Below are 13,403 nucleotides of genomic sequence, written 5' to 3'. Positions count from 1 at the left end.
TAATGTTTTCCTCCCCATCTGTGGCCCTGAGTGAATATGGCACCTAGGACACCAGACATTGAGAGAAGCAGACAAGATTTAGGGTCTCTCTGGGGTGGGAACTCTCAGAAGGCTACTTCCAAAGAGGTGTTTTTCTAGCTGGACAATCAAATGAGATGTAAAAAAGCTGGGGCATTCAAAGATGGGGTAGGGTGTGGGCAGTTATAACCTCTGTGTCGAGCTCTGGCCTTAAAGTCATGAGGAGGGACAATGTTGGGAGGGTGGCTTGTGGATCAAGAGCAGACTGGGGTCTTTACGATTCCTCGCCAAAGAGGAGAGGAGCACTGAGGCACTGAGATGGACCTCCATTTGAGAGCAATTGAAAAAGCAAGGAGAGACGAAGGACTTGTAGTGCCTCTCCCCAGCTGACATGACTGGTGACAGATGTGAGCCCATGCTGGGGCATAAAGCAGGAGTCATGCCCCTCCCACATGTAGTCTGGATGTAGGAAGGGACTCATTAAGTTTTATGTTTTGATAATAAGCTCCTGGGTTTATGAGACTCCTAGAAAGCCCGAGCCGGGCCCCCAGCTGGTACACTGGGTGAGATGGAGTGCTGCCCCCAGCCGGCCTCTGCCATCCACACAGGCAGCTCACAGCACCTATTAAGCTTTTTCTGTGTGTCAGACATCCTTCTCTAGGAACAGGTGTGGTCAAGGAAAGTCTATGCCCTCACAAAGCTTACAGTCTAGTTCAGGAAATAATACAGAATGTGAGTAGTAATATGAGCGTGCAGTAATTTTTTTTGTGAAATCTTATAATTAAAAGATCTAGCATAGTGCTTGGCCCAGGGTAGACGTTTATAAGCCATAGTTTTCCCTTTTTTGGTAAATATACAAGAGTTATCGCAAGGCAAAGTAGGACTTCCAGCTGGCACAGTGTATGATGCCTAGAAGACGCTAGTATTGAAGGAATGATTGAATATAATTGTGGATGGGAAGCAAGGGCAGGAAGCCCCACAGAAGTTCAGGGGAAGGAGTGTGCAGAGGTATGGGTTGTTTGGAGGGGGCTTCATGAGGAGCATTGATCGTATTGATCCTGAAGGATGCATGCAGTTTGAAAAGGTTCAGAGAAGGGCTAAAACAATTGGTTGTCTCAGAAGAGGCATTGTATGGGAATACAAACTCAGGGTCAGACCTGGATTCAAATCTCAGCTCTATCGCATACTGGCTGTGTGACCCTGGGTAAGTTCCACGGCCTGCCTTTCGAAGCCTTTGTTTCCTCACCTGTAAAATAGGAATGATGTTAGTCCCAACTTCATAGGGTTCTTGTGAGAATTAAATGAGATAATTGTATAAAGTTCTTCCTTTTTTTTTAAAAATATTTATTTATTTTGGGGTTGCATCAGGTCTTAGTTGTGGCATGTCGGATCTTTTGTTGCGGCACGTGGGCTCTTGATGGCAGTGCAAGGGCTTCTCTCTAGCTGTGGCACGCAGCCTCATTAGTTGTGGCGTGAGGGCTCGCTAGTTGTGACACGAGGGCTCAGTAGCCCCGCTCAGCATGTGGGATCTCAGTTCCCTGACCAGGGATCGAACTAGCGTCCCCTGCATTGCAAGACGGATTCTTAACCACTGGACCACCAGGGATGTCCCTCATATAGAGTTCTTATCAAAGTTTTGTCAATAAATGTTAGCTTTTGTCATTATTTTATCATTTTAATAGTAGTATCATTATTATCCTACTCATGCCCACCTACTTACCTTAGTTCCCTAGACCTTGTGTCATCTGGCTGTTCCCTGCCTGCTGTAATTTCCTCATATATACTTTTATTCCATTATTGTAAATCAGGGACTCCCAGACTTTTTATGGTGTTTTGTGTGTCTGTGTACTTGAAATTGCTATGTCCTTGCCTAGCATATCACCATCTTCCCCTGCTTCATTGCTTTTCCTGCCTTCCTCCGGCTTGATGTTTTAAGACTAAATCCTATAGCATTTCTTCCAGGAAGCCTTACTCGACTCTTCTGTCTATTAGATTTTGCGTCCTTGGGATCCTACAGTGCCACGTGCACCTGTTTCACAGCTGTGCTGTATGCACTCATCCGTGGTTTGCTTGTCTACCTTGCCCTCTGGATATAAACTTCCTGAATGTAAGGATCCTGTCCTATTTATTTTTATATCCCCAGCTCCTAGCTTAATGATTGACATATTGTTACTTTCCAGCTAATTGTTGAATAAGAAATCCAAACCCCATCCCCCCAAAAAAACCATAGCTAGCTTTATGTGTAACGTTTACTACCTACTTCTGACTTAAATGTTTTACATATATTAACTTTAATCATCATAGCAACCCTATGAAGTAAGTATTATTTCTACCTCCATTTTATAGATGAGGAAACTGAGACTCATAGAGATTAAGTAAGTCTCCCAAGGCCACACTAGTAAGTGGTGGAACCAAGATTCATACCAGGGCAGTGTGGCTCCTCATTCTGTGCTTTAAGCACTCTGTGAGATTTGTGATAGGATATTGATTGAACACCCAAGAAAAGGTGAAGAGACATTAGCTATAAATTACAACTCCATGAACATATTTTAAAGGCGTTAGTAAATGTGTGGAGACGCTATTAGGGGGCGAGTGTAGACCTTACCAGTCTCACTTATGAAAGATTTGCTAGAGAAGGTGGGATTGGATGTTGTGAATTGGATGTGGGGCATGGCTGGCAATTGGGAAGGAGATGATCTCTGAGGATAATGTAGAGTAGAAATCTTAGGGGCAGGAAAAAGAGGAGTATATGTATGGGGAAATTCAATTTGCCCAAAATTTATTGAGCACTTACTACAGTGATAAACAAGCTGGTGATGATGGTCCCTGTGCTCAGGAGCTTGTGGTCTAGCGGGCTTTAAGAAGATGAGTCTGGTTAGAAGATGAGTCAGGGGAGTGTCTTAGATTTATAGCGTGAACTGAAGGACAGAGTTGAAACTCAGAATGAGAAGTGGGAGTTTGCTGAGGGAGAAGCAGCATTAAGGAAAGTGATTTGGGCTGTAGCACATAAGGCAGATTATAGGAGAGGGACCAGAAATAGCAAGGACAATTGTAAGAATTTGGATAATCCCCTCCAGAAATAACCAGGGACTGAACCAGGGACTTGGTGATGGGAGAGGTAGTAGCAGGATCAATCAGTTATTTATTAAGCACCTGCACATGATTCAAAGAAGGATAAGGCATGACCCTTACCCTCCAGGAGTTCATGTTCTAGTTGTAAATAAAGGAAATACACACATGAAAAGACACTATATGACTTCATTCAATTTGTGTTAAGATCCATGGTATCAGTGACCAGCTATTTTTTTCCTCTTTGCTTCACTCATCTGGATTTCATTTCCAAGGTCACCTCATGGTCCAGAATAGCTGCTGAAGTTCCAGCCATTACCTCTGCATTCCAACCAGCTGGAAGGAGGAAGGAGAAAAGGGTATACTCCCTCCCTTTAATGATACTTCTCAGAAGTTGTGCACACTACTTCTACTTGCATCCCACATGGTCACATAGCCACACCTGAATGCTACGGAAGATGAGAAATATATTAATTCTTTTAATTTTTTAAATTTATTTTTTAAGTTCAAGTATAGTTGATTTACAATGTTGTGTTAATTTCTGCTGTACAGCAAAGTGACTCACTTATACACATTTATACATTCTTTTTTATATTATTTTCCATTATGGTTTATCCCAGGATATTGAATATAGTTCCCTGTGCTATACAGTAGGACCTTGTTGTTTATAGAAATATATTAATTCTGGGTTGCTAAGTGCTCAGCTGAACATTGGAGGTTCATTAATAAGAAAGGTGAGAAGAGGTTGGGGATAACAAGCAGGTCTCTGCCATATCATTCTTCACATATGATTATGCTTTGGAGCTCAGAAGAGAGACTGAGCTGTTTTGGGTAGTCACAGAGTTGGATTTTGACTCAGGTAGTAATAGGTAGGGATTCAGAAGATTGGGGAAACGTCAGTTACAAGCAAATCCTATGGCAAGAGCGGCTGTTCCAAGAGAGAGTCCAGGAGAGAATGAGCTGGTCAGAGATGCTGGGGCCAACCCAGGGAGAATCTTACCTGTGAAGCTCTTTCTTATTTAAGATTCTAAGAACAATAGGCCAAGGAGTTTAGGTTTTCTTGTGTAAATGGTAAGGAGTCAGAGAAGATTTCTGAACTGAAAAGAAACATGATTTATCTTATGTGCTAGGAAGTTTAGAAATTTCATCCACATGCAGTTTGGAAGTAGGGATGCCAGCTAGAAGGTTATCCCAGAAGGTCAGGAGTGAACAACAACAAGGGCCTATCCGATGGTGGCAGTGGGAATGGAAGGGAAGGGAAGGTATGGATGAGAGACCCTGGGAAGGACACACCCTGGGTCCTAGTGGTAATGGGCTGTGGTCTGAGGAGAGAGAAGAGGATGCCTTTTGTAGGATGTTACCCCAGAAATGTTGTGTCCTCTGTGAGGTAGCGCTGCCTATTAGGGCTCCCCTGGCGGGAGGGCAGAATGTCATGAAGAGAAGGGTCGACTTTGGTTGGCTACCGGGATAATGTGAGGCTCTGCCCCAAGACTCCTTAGCTTTGGAAAGCCAGCTGCCCCCAGCAGAATAGTTTCCATTCTGCGTAACTGGGGACTGTGTGGGTCTGGCTAACCGCGAGGAGGGGCTGAGGAGCCAGCAGATAGATCAAGTTCCTGTGGCAGTGACTTTTCAAGCTGGGGCTTGGGGCCCCTAGCTAACAAAAGTTCTTCTATCTGAGGCTGTGTGCTTCTTGATTGAGTAGGCCAGAAAGGTGTCCTTAGGGCCAGGTTACCTGCCAAGGTTACCTGATGTCAGGTGTGAGGCCGACAGTGTGGCAGAGGGTAGAGCTGGGGGGCTTTGCTGGCCCTGGGGACATGGCCAACTTCCTGTGCCTGCTCAGGATCCGACGCAGGAGTGTTCCAGGTTGAAGAAGAGGCCTCGGGGGGTATAGTTGTATTTGGATAAAGCCACCTCTTTGATTGATGCTGGCCTTCTAGGACCTCTCCTTTACCCGACTTCCCTGGTGTGAGTTGCAGAGCTCAGCCTGAGACATCTGGCGAATCCATCTCTTTTTCCTCCAGGCTGCTCAGGGACTTGGCCCGTAACTGCTCAACAAGTCATTTCTGGTTATAGAGTCATCAGTGACCACAGAAGCACGTTCTCCAGACAGGGCTCTGAAAGCTGGTTTTTCCCTGGCAGCTTGTCCCCAAAGTGATAGCTTCGAGTAAACAAAACCAGAAAGCCAGACCTAAGCCATTACAGACACTTAAGTCAAGGAGCACCCACTTTTCTGATGTCTTTTGTCATAAGGTACCCTAGCAATTTTCCCATAAGTCTAGTAGGGTAGCTTAGGCCTTGAGGAAACCGTGCGTGTGGCTAGAGCTGTGTCACACCCATGAGCCCCTGTGCATGGGTCTGCAGATGGCGGGAGGTGAGGAGGGAGGGGGAGCTGCACCACTGAGGCTGTGGGGTTTGGTAGCACCAGGGCAGGATGCCTCGAGTCCAGGGAGGTGACTGCTGCCGTCCACCCCTTCCTATTCTTGAAGTGTTCATCCCACTCCGTCACGGGCAGGGCTACCTCTTCCTCCAGCCAAGTGTCATGAACTGTTCTTGTGATTTCCTTTCTGCTGCAGGATACAGTTCTTCTCCCAGAGCCTTTCCCAGTTGGCTCAGGCTCATTCCAGACTCTGTCTCAAGTTATCTTCTCCAAACCTGAGCTCTGAAAAGAAGGATGGGAGGGAGGCAGATGAGGAGAGCTGTCCTGAGCTTCGTCTCCCAGGTTGGCAGCAAAGCCAGGCTTGGGCTCGGTCTGTGGGAGCTGCAGTGAGACCTGGCCACCGACCTGGTCTGCTTCCTCCCCTGCACTACTCCCGCCAGTCACGGGGCTGGGGGAAGGTGTGGGTGTTTGCAGGGACTGCTGTGTTTCCCATGTCTGGACCTTCTTAATTTTAGTTCTTGGACCTTTGATCAAACTCTCTGATTTTTTTGGTTTCCTTTTGCCAGGATTGTACTTCTGGGGGGCAATTAGGAGGAGCTGTGCTGAAACAACGAGATAAACAAACAGTGACGCAGAGGCGGCAGCAGCGTAAGCAACAGGCTGGGCCTGCCGTCTGGGCCGGCTGGGTGGAGGAGGACTCCCGCCCTGCACACTGGCCAGCTGGCTTGTGTTAAAGCGCTGGCTGAAAATAACTCTCATTGTCTGGGAGCTGCTACTGCGCAGGGCTGGCAGGTCTGGCTGTGGCCGCCAAGGGGGCCGAGGCAGCAGGGGCTGGTACCTCCCACCTCCTTGGGCTCTTGCCCTTTGGGAGCAGTGCCCAGCTGGCCACAGCTGCGTCTACTGCCCACCAGGAGAGACACGTGGAGAGTAGGCCGGGCCACTCCTAACACTCTGTCCTTTAGGTGGCTGGACATGGCCCTTTGTGCCCAGTGTTGCCTGTTTCGCCATTGACTTGGGGGCAAGAGATGTGAGGGGATCCTGGCAGGAACACAGGGCGGGAACGCAGGGCTCCAGCTGCTCCTACAGCAGTCTCCTGGACTCCCAAAGCTGGGACCTCACCGCATTCTCCTCTGCCATCTGTATAATGGGCTGATCTGTGGATGCCCGAGAGGCTTTGCTGGCCGCTGTGACCCGGAGCTGGGGCTCAGCAGCATGTAGTGCCCGGGACAGTGCCTCATTTCATCTCTGGGGAAGTTCTGGACTCAGCTTCCCAGGGCTCCCCACCCCCATGGGCTGAGCCTGGCGGCTGGGGCTACCACACTGGGGAGAAGTGGCCAGCCGTAGGGGACTTTGTGGGGAGGTGGTTCTGAGAGGGAAAACATCAAGAAAACCACCAACTCACATTCTGTATTTGCTCAAAATAGACAGCCCTTTTCTGCCTTCCCTCAAGCCTCCAGAATCCCCCTCACAGGAAAGTTTCAGACATCTCTCTCCCTCTCCTCAGAGGAGCTATGCCATTTTTGTCTCTATTCCTGAGATTTATCATGATTGACTGGGACCAATAGAAGCAGCTGGGAATTTTGGGTGGTTCTTATTTCTGTTTGTTGGGTTTTCCCCAGGCCTGGCCCAAGGAGACTGACAGAGGCAGGGGTGAGTCCCAGCACAGGAGCCACAGCTTTGAAGGAAACTCCAACCCTACCGGCATTTCCCTTCCCCTGCAGTGGGAAGGAAACGAGGAGGGGCCAACTGACCGGGGGTGCAGAGCAGGAAAGGGAAAGGAACCTCTGCGACCAGAGCCACCTCCCTCCTCCTCTGCTTCTCTGGGGCCAACAGGGGTCCGGTGGGGAGTAAGGAAGCCTTGCTGGGAGGACTGGGCCCTTTTGCTCCCACAGAGCCCAGGAAGGGGTTGGTCCCTGAGCAGGGCACTCTGCCTGGCCTCAAACTGGCAGTAAACCGGAGCGGCCTTGCCGGAGAAGCATCAGATCCACCCCTTTCTGCTTCTTCCTGTTGTAGGTTTTTATTATTAGACTTCTGGCTGGTTCCCTCTGATTTAGGAATCAGTCCCGGAGTTGCTTTCAGTCTGAGTTCCTCTTCCCCCTCTCTTCCCATCTCCCTGGGGTCTCCCCTTCCCTCCCCAAGGACGGTGGTATTTCATTGCCTCCTAGGCTTAGAGGAAACCAGAGAGGGATCAAAGGAGGGGTAAGGGATTGCTCTGTCCCCAGAGTGTGGAGAAGCAGTGCTGAAGGAGGAGGGACAGAGGCAGAGATAGAGGGACAAGCCAGGAGCAAGAGGGCAGGTCCTTGGGATGTCAGAACATTACTTAAGGTTTCTAGGAAGAGCGGGGAGGGAACTGTGTGTTCCAGACACATACGGACCCAAAGTATTTATCATTTAATCCTCATAAAACCCTGTGAAGTCGTGAGATTGTCTCCATCTTATGGACGAGCTCACTGAGGTTCTGTGACTCTGAAGAGCCCAAAGTTGATCTTGGGCTCTCTGATTCCTCCTTCAGTGCCCCCTGCTCCGAGACAGCTGAACCACCTTTCTGTTCAGCAAGGATCTCAGAGAGGAGTTAGCAAGAACTCAGCCCAGCTTCTGCCTCAAGAGAGTCTGAGGTCTCTGCGGAACCACGGCAGGAAAATGTCAAGGAAACAAACCTCTGACCGAGACCAGGAGGAACCGTGTCAGATTTGCTCCCTGGCTGTCCCCGGAACTCAGGAAGCTGCCCTTCCTCAGGACGTTGAGCCCTGCTGGCCTCACGCACGCTTTCTGGTGGAGGCAGAAGCCCCGATGCCCTGGTCTGGCAGGTGGAGAACTGCCAGGCCCTGGTCCTGCCCCCTAGCCAGTGGCTCCCACCCCCCAGTCAGTGATGGACTTCTTGTGAGTGTTGGAGGCTGGGAATTCCCCCACCCACCTCCTTCCCCATCACACTTCGGCCCCAAAGGAGCAGAGAAGACCACCATCACTATCCAGAAAGTGCCACCGAGAACTCTGGACTGGAGGCTGTGGGCCTGTGGTCGGAGCTGATTCATGCTTCTGCCACCCATTTCCATACACTGGTGTCCCTCTCTCCTGGGCATCTAAAGTTTGGCCAGGTCCCTGAGGTTCCTCCTCCATGCTCTTAGGCTAGGGTTCCCAAAGGTGGTGACTCTGCTTGGTCTTTGAAGCCATGGGGGGACGTTTTCTCACCAGTTCACCTGGTGGGGAAGTGTGAGGCCACAGCAGCTGACAGTGGGTGGCTGAGGGAGGAAGTTGGTGTAGACGGGATGTGATGTCTGCCACAGTAGCGACAAGCTCCCGCCCCCGGCCCAGTCGCGTTCTTCCAAGGGAGACAGACAACTGTTTTCTATCTTCACGGCACAGACTTGGGAGAAAGGAGCAGATGACAGTGAAGTCATCTCAGGACGCACACAGAGCCAGAACCAGGCCTGGTCTCACTTGGGCTCAGCTGGTAGCAGCCTGGCCCTGGTTAGGTGGGAGAACTTGCTCTGGGCCACCTTTGATCTTTGGGTCCCTGTTCTGTTGTGGCCTCCTGCTCCTGTCCTGTTATCCACAGAGACATGCTGAGATTGGCCCTTAGCAAAGTAATTCCAGAGAGAACATCTGGGGTTGTATTTGCCCGTCCAGCCATCCCTGCTACATCGGCAGTCGGGAGGATTCGGTTAGCCCCTCCTGCCTGCGGAAGCTCAGGCAGGTTAACAGGGCAGCAGAAACCATGGGGAGAGGTGTGAAGTGGTGGTCTCTTCCCCTTCTCTTCTTCTCTTAACCTCTTCTGTATTCCTAAGTTCTTCCACTTCTAAACACTGAGCAGAGATGCCAACGCTACTTCCTTTTTTGAACCATAGTGGCCCTGTTTCCAGCAAGGAGCTGGGCCCAGAGCTCAGAACCGGGACATCTTAACCATAGGTTTACCATCAACTTACTCTCCACTCAGTGCCTGTCACAGGGTTAGACATTATTGGGGGTTGGAGATCGTATGAATAGACACAGTCCTTTAGGAGCTAGATGAGCATACAACTGGCTTAATAGTATGTATGTAAATAAATGCATAATAAATAGATACATGTAACAGAAATAAATGATGTTTAAGGATTTTCTTTTAGTTTCTTAGAAAATGGAGGCCCCACTCCCAGGATACTCCTGCTGCTTTTGGAATAATGCAGGACCTGTGTGACTCCTTGGGATCCCGGGCGTGCATGATTCATGTTCCCAGGGATGAGAATGTCAAGGAGTGGGCAGAGGTAAACCAAGTGGTCACGCTTCGTTTAGCCGGGAGTTAAGAGCTGAACTTGGAGCAGTAGGTAAAGGAGAGAAAGATGAGAGGAAGACCTTCCAGGTGGCCTGAGTGTGCTGGGGGAAGAGGCCGGATTTGTGAGCAGTCACGTGGGTCCTCAGACAGCTCTGATACTTCAGGTAGGAGATCATATCTGATTCAGGAGTTGGGGGTGGGGTGCAGGTGAGTGATCTGCCTTTGGAGGCAAGGGCTGTGACCTGCCACCAAGGCAGCCGCCCGACTGGTTAGAGGAGGGCCTTGGCTGGACGGGGGTAAAAAGGGGAAGGTAGGGCTGCTGGTCTGGGTGGAGCTCGCCCATGGATGCCTTGGCTTTTACTCACTTACACTTGTATTCATTTATTCACTCAGCAAACAGTAGTGAACAAAATAAAATGACTCCTGGTCTGTCTTGTACTCTAGGTTAGAGTGTCTCAACGAGGGGTTGGGACACTTTACTGTGTCTTAAGTAATTGGGAGTTGTGTCATAAGTGATACTAATAATTAAAGTCCTGAAATTTTGTAAATTATTTCCTTAAAAATTTGAGCAGTTACCTTTATGTTAATGTTCTACTCATTCACTTGTATCCTGATATGAGGGAAAGGGGTAGACTTGTGGCATCTGCACAGGCTGTGGTGGCTCAGGATTCACTCGTGGGCATACGTGGTGCAGGAAGCCCGCTCAGCTCTCAGACCGTGGGGGAAAATCGAATGAAGGTTGTCAGTTTAGACTGGTAGCTTTCAAACTTTTTTGCCCGGTCCCGTGTTAAGAAACACATCTTACAGTGTGATCTGTGTGTGTGTGTGTGTGTGTGTGTGTGTGTGTGTGTGTGTATGTATGTGTATACATAACATATAAAAAGAAACAAAACTTCATGAAACTTATTTTATTTATCTATTTTTGGCTGTGTTGGGTCTTCGTTGCTGCACGTGGGGCTTTTCTCTGGTTGCGGTGAGCGGGGGCTACTCTTTGTTGCAGTGCACGGGCTTCTCATTGTGGTGGCTTCTCTTGGAGCATGCATGGGCTTCTAGGCGCGTGAGCTTCAGTAGTTGCAGCACTTGGGCTCAGTAGTTGCAGTACACAGGCCCTAAGCACACAGGCTTCAGTAGTTGTGGCTCGCAGGCTCAGTAGTTGTGGCTCGCAGGCTCTAGAGCACAGGCTCAGTAGTTGTGGTGCACGGGCTTAGTTGCTCCGCGGCATGTGGGATCTTCCTGGACCAGGGATCGAACCTGCGTCCCCTCCACTGGCAGGTGGATTCTTAACCACTGCGCCACGAGGGAAGTCCATGAAACATTATTTATACTTCCTACTTGCAATGAATTCTGGTATCTTCAATTCTATTCTATTTTAATCTGTTCATTTTCTTTTTTAAAATATAATTTTTATTGGAGTATAGTTGATTTACAATGTCATGTTAGTTTCAGGTGTACAGCAAAGTGAATCAGTTATAAATACACATATATCCACTCTTTTTTTTTTTTTAATTCTTTTCCCATATAGGCCATTACAGAGTATTGAGTAGAGTTCCCTGTGCTATACAGCCAGTTCTTACTAGTTATCTATTTTATGTATAGTAGTGTGTATATGTCAGTCCCAATCTCCCAGTTTATCCCTCCCCCCCACCCCCTGATAACCAATCTGTTCATTTTCATTTAAAATAAAGTTACTCTTGACTGACTAAATTGATTCCACGACCTGTGGTTTGGAAAACATTGCTCAACCAAGCTGAAGCAAATATGAAGGGGAAGCAGGAGGATGGTCATGCCTCTCTGAGCCTTCCTTATCAGCCACAGAGTGTCAGGGTGAAGCCTGAGGGACCAGGCCTGAGGGAAGCCCGTCAGCCCTGTTGACTCAGGTTCTCTCCTCAGAGCTCCATGAACCTTCCTCCTGACAAAGCCCGGCTCCTGCGGCAGTATGACAACGAGAAGAAGTGGGATCTGATCTGTGACCAGGTACGGGGTTTGCGGTGGGTCCGGAAGTGGGGGTGTGTCTTGAGCTGGACGAGGCAGCAGGACTGTGGGCATTGACTGCAGCTCTGGGGTTCCTTGAGGAACCCTGGCCTGGGCGTAGCCTCAGTCCAGGCTTACTTCCTGTTCCAAAACGCCTCTCCTAACAGAGACAGGGCTGGTAGGCCAATAGCTGCCACAAAGCATTGTCTTGATTTCTCCCCAGTGAGCATCAGCCTCGAGGAGGTTTGTGTAGGCCTGAGGTATAGGGTCTGCTGTGGAGGAGTTTGGTGTTTTTCCCAGCAGAGCTTGTTTCTGCCTTTCCCCAGGGTGAGGGCTGTCCCTGGCTGGGAAATCCAAAGCACCATTTTTCTCTCACTCTGCTCCAGACCTGGCAAATAGCAGGATTTTCCCCATTATTTACAGGCCTCTAGGAATGAGAAGCCCCAGTCCTCTAGTCTCCTGTTCCCAAATCTCAGAACATGAGGATTGGAAGCTCTCCCTACATGAAAGTGTTTAGAGCCAGAAGAGAAAATAGAGATTATCACTTAGCTCAGAATCAAGAACGAATGCCCGCGGCCTTGCTCTTTCCCCTGCACACGTTTGAAGATCACAAGTCATGAGTTTCTGAACTCAGACAGGCCTGTCTGCACTGCTGGAGAGTTGACTTTTAGTTCCTTACCTCTTGGGAGGTATGGAAACACCTGGCACAGAGTGGAGGCAGTCTGTTTACCCAGCACTTTCTGATGGAGTTTTGTCATAAACATAATTTTTTTCAAGCCCTGAACAAAATCACAGTAGCTAACATTTATTGAGTACTTATTATGGACCAAGCACTTTATATATATACATATATATATATATATATATATATATACACACACACACATATATATGTAGAAATATTTAATCCTCACAAAAACCCTCTGAGGAAGGCACTGTTACATTTTATAGAAGCAGAACCTGAGGCTCAGTAACTTGCCTTTCACTGGTAGGTGATGGAGCCAGGGCTCAGGCCGCCAACTCCATCTGTGCTAACTATTCCTCTGCTTCCCAAGTCATGCTGCTTGACCTAAGGTAGAATCATGCTTCAGAGAACCTAGTCCAGGTCGCTCCTTCTCCAGGGAAGGCCCATTTCCTTGAGTTCTGCATTAAGAGGAGTTGGTGAGCACGGTGAGCAGCTACCTGGGGTTTGGAGAACAGTAGCCCTTTGGTACTGAGTTTCTTTAATTGATAATCTCTCAGTCTTTTCTAGGTCACATAATGTCAGCTCTTTCTCAAACCTTTCCTTTTTTTCTTTCATTTGTTTTTAGGTTCTGTTTCCTAACATTATATCATTCTCCTGGACCCTCTCCAGCCCCTAACTCTTCAGATATCTCTGTTGTGGAGGCCCTTACAGGACCAGAATGCTTAAGAGTTTTCCCTGAGTTTTCCCTTGGGTCAGATGAGGGGGTTGGGCCACAATGGGGAGCCTGTGCCCTGTGTGGAAGGGGACGGAGCAGTGATCTTGCTGAAAGCAGCCTGCAGCATTTGGGGTTGCTTGGATTGTTGGGGCCTGGGACCTGGGCAAGGAGCAGAAAGTGTGTTTGCACTCCTGAGCTGTGTTAACACAGCAAAACCAGTCCAGTCCCAAGTCTGGACTCAGGGCTGAGAAAGTTGACTTCTACAAGGCCTAGCTCTCCTCCCCTTCGCCTTGCTAACCCCTGTCCATTAGCTGGCTAG

The 13,403-nt window shown here is 48.8% G+C and overlaps 1 protein-coding gene across 6 annotated transcripts in view; it reads left to right on the top strand.

The window, feature by feature from the left end:
- FMNL3 (formin like 3) overlaps positions 1-13,403 on the top strand; it is a 54,653-nt gene that overhangs the window by 21,473 nt on the left and 19,777 nt on the right. For 3 of the 6 annotated variants that reach the window (XM_036866991.1, XM_036866994.1, XM_036866992.1), the window contains exon 2: positions 11,604-11,687. In XM_036866991.1, the coding sequence (XP_036722886.1) occupies positions 11,604-11,687 (84 nt within the window). Of the gene's footprint in view, positions 1-7,976; positions 8,345-11,603; positions 11,688-13,403 lie in introns of those variants that run through there. The other 3 variants (XM_036866995.1, XM_036866990.1, XM_036866993.1) reach the window with 3 other exon arrangements.

The sequence above is a fragment of the Balaenoptera musculus genome, chromosome 10, assembly GCF_009873245.2.
Source record: "Balaenoptera musculus isolate JJ_BM4_2016_0621 chromosome 10, mBalMus1.pri.v3, whole genome shotgun sequence".
Taxonomy (NCBI): Eukaryota; Metazoa; Chordata; class Mammalia; order Artiodactyla; family Balaenopteridae; genus Balaenoptera; species Balaenoptera musculus.
This window is presented reverse-complemented; position numbering and strand designations above follow the sequence as displayed.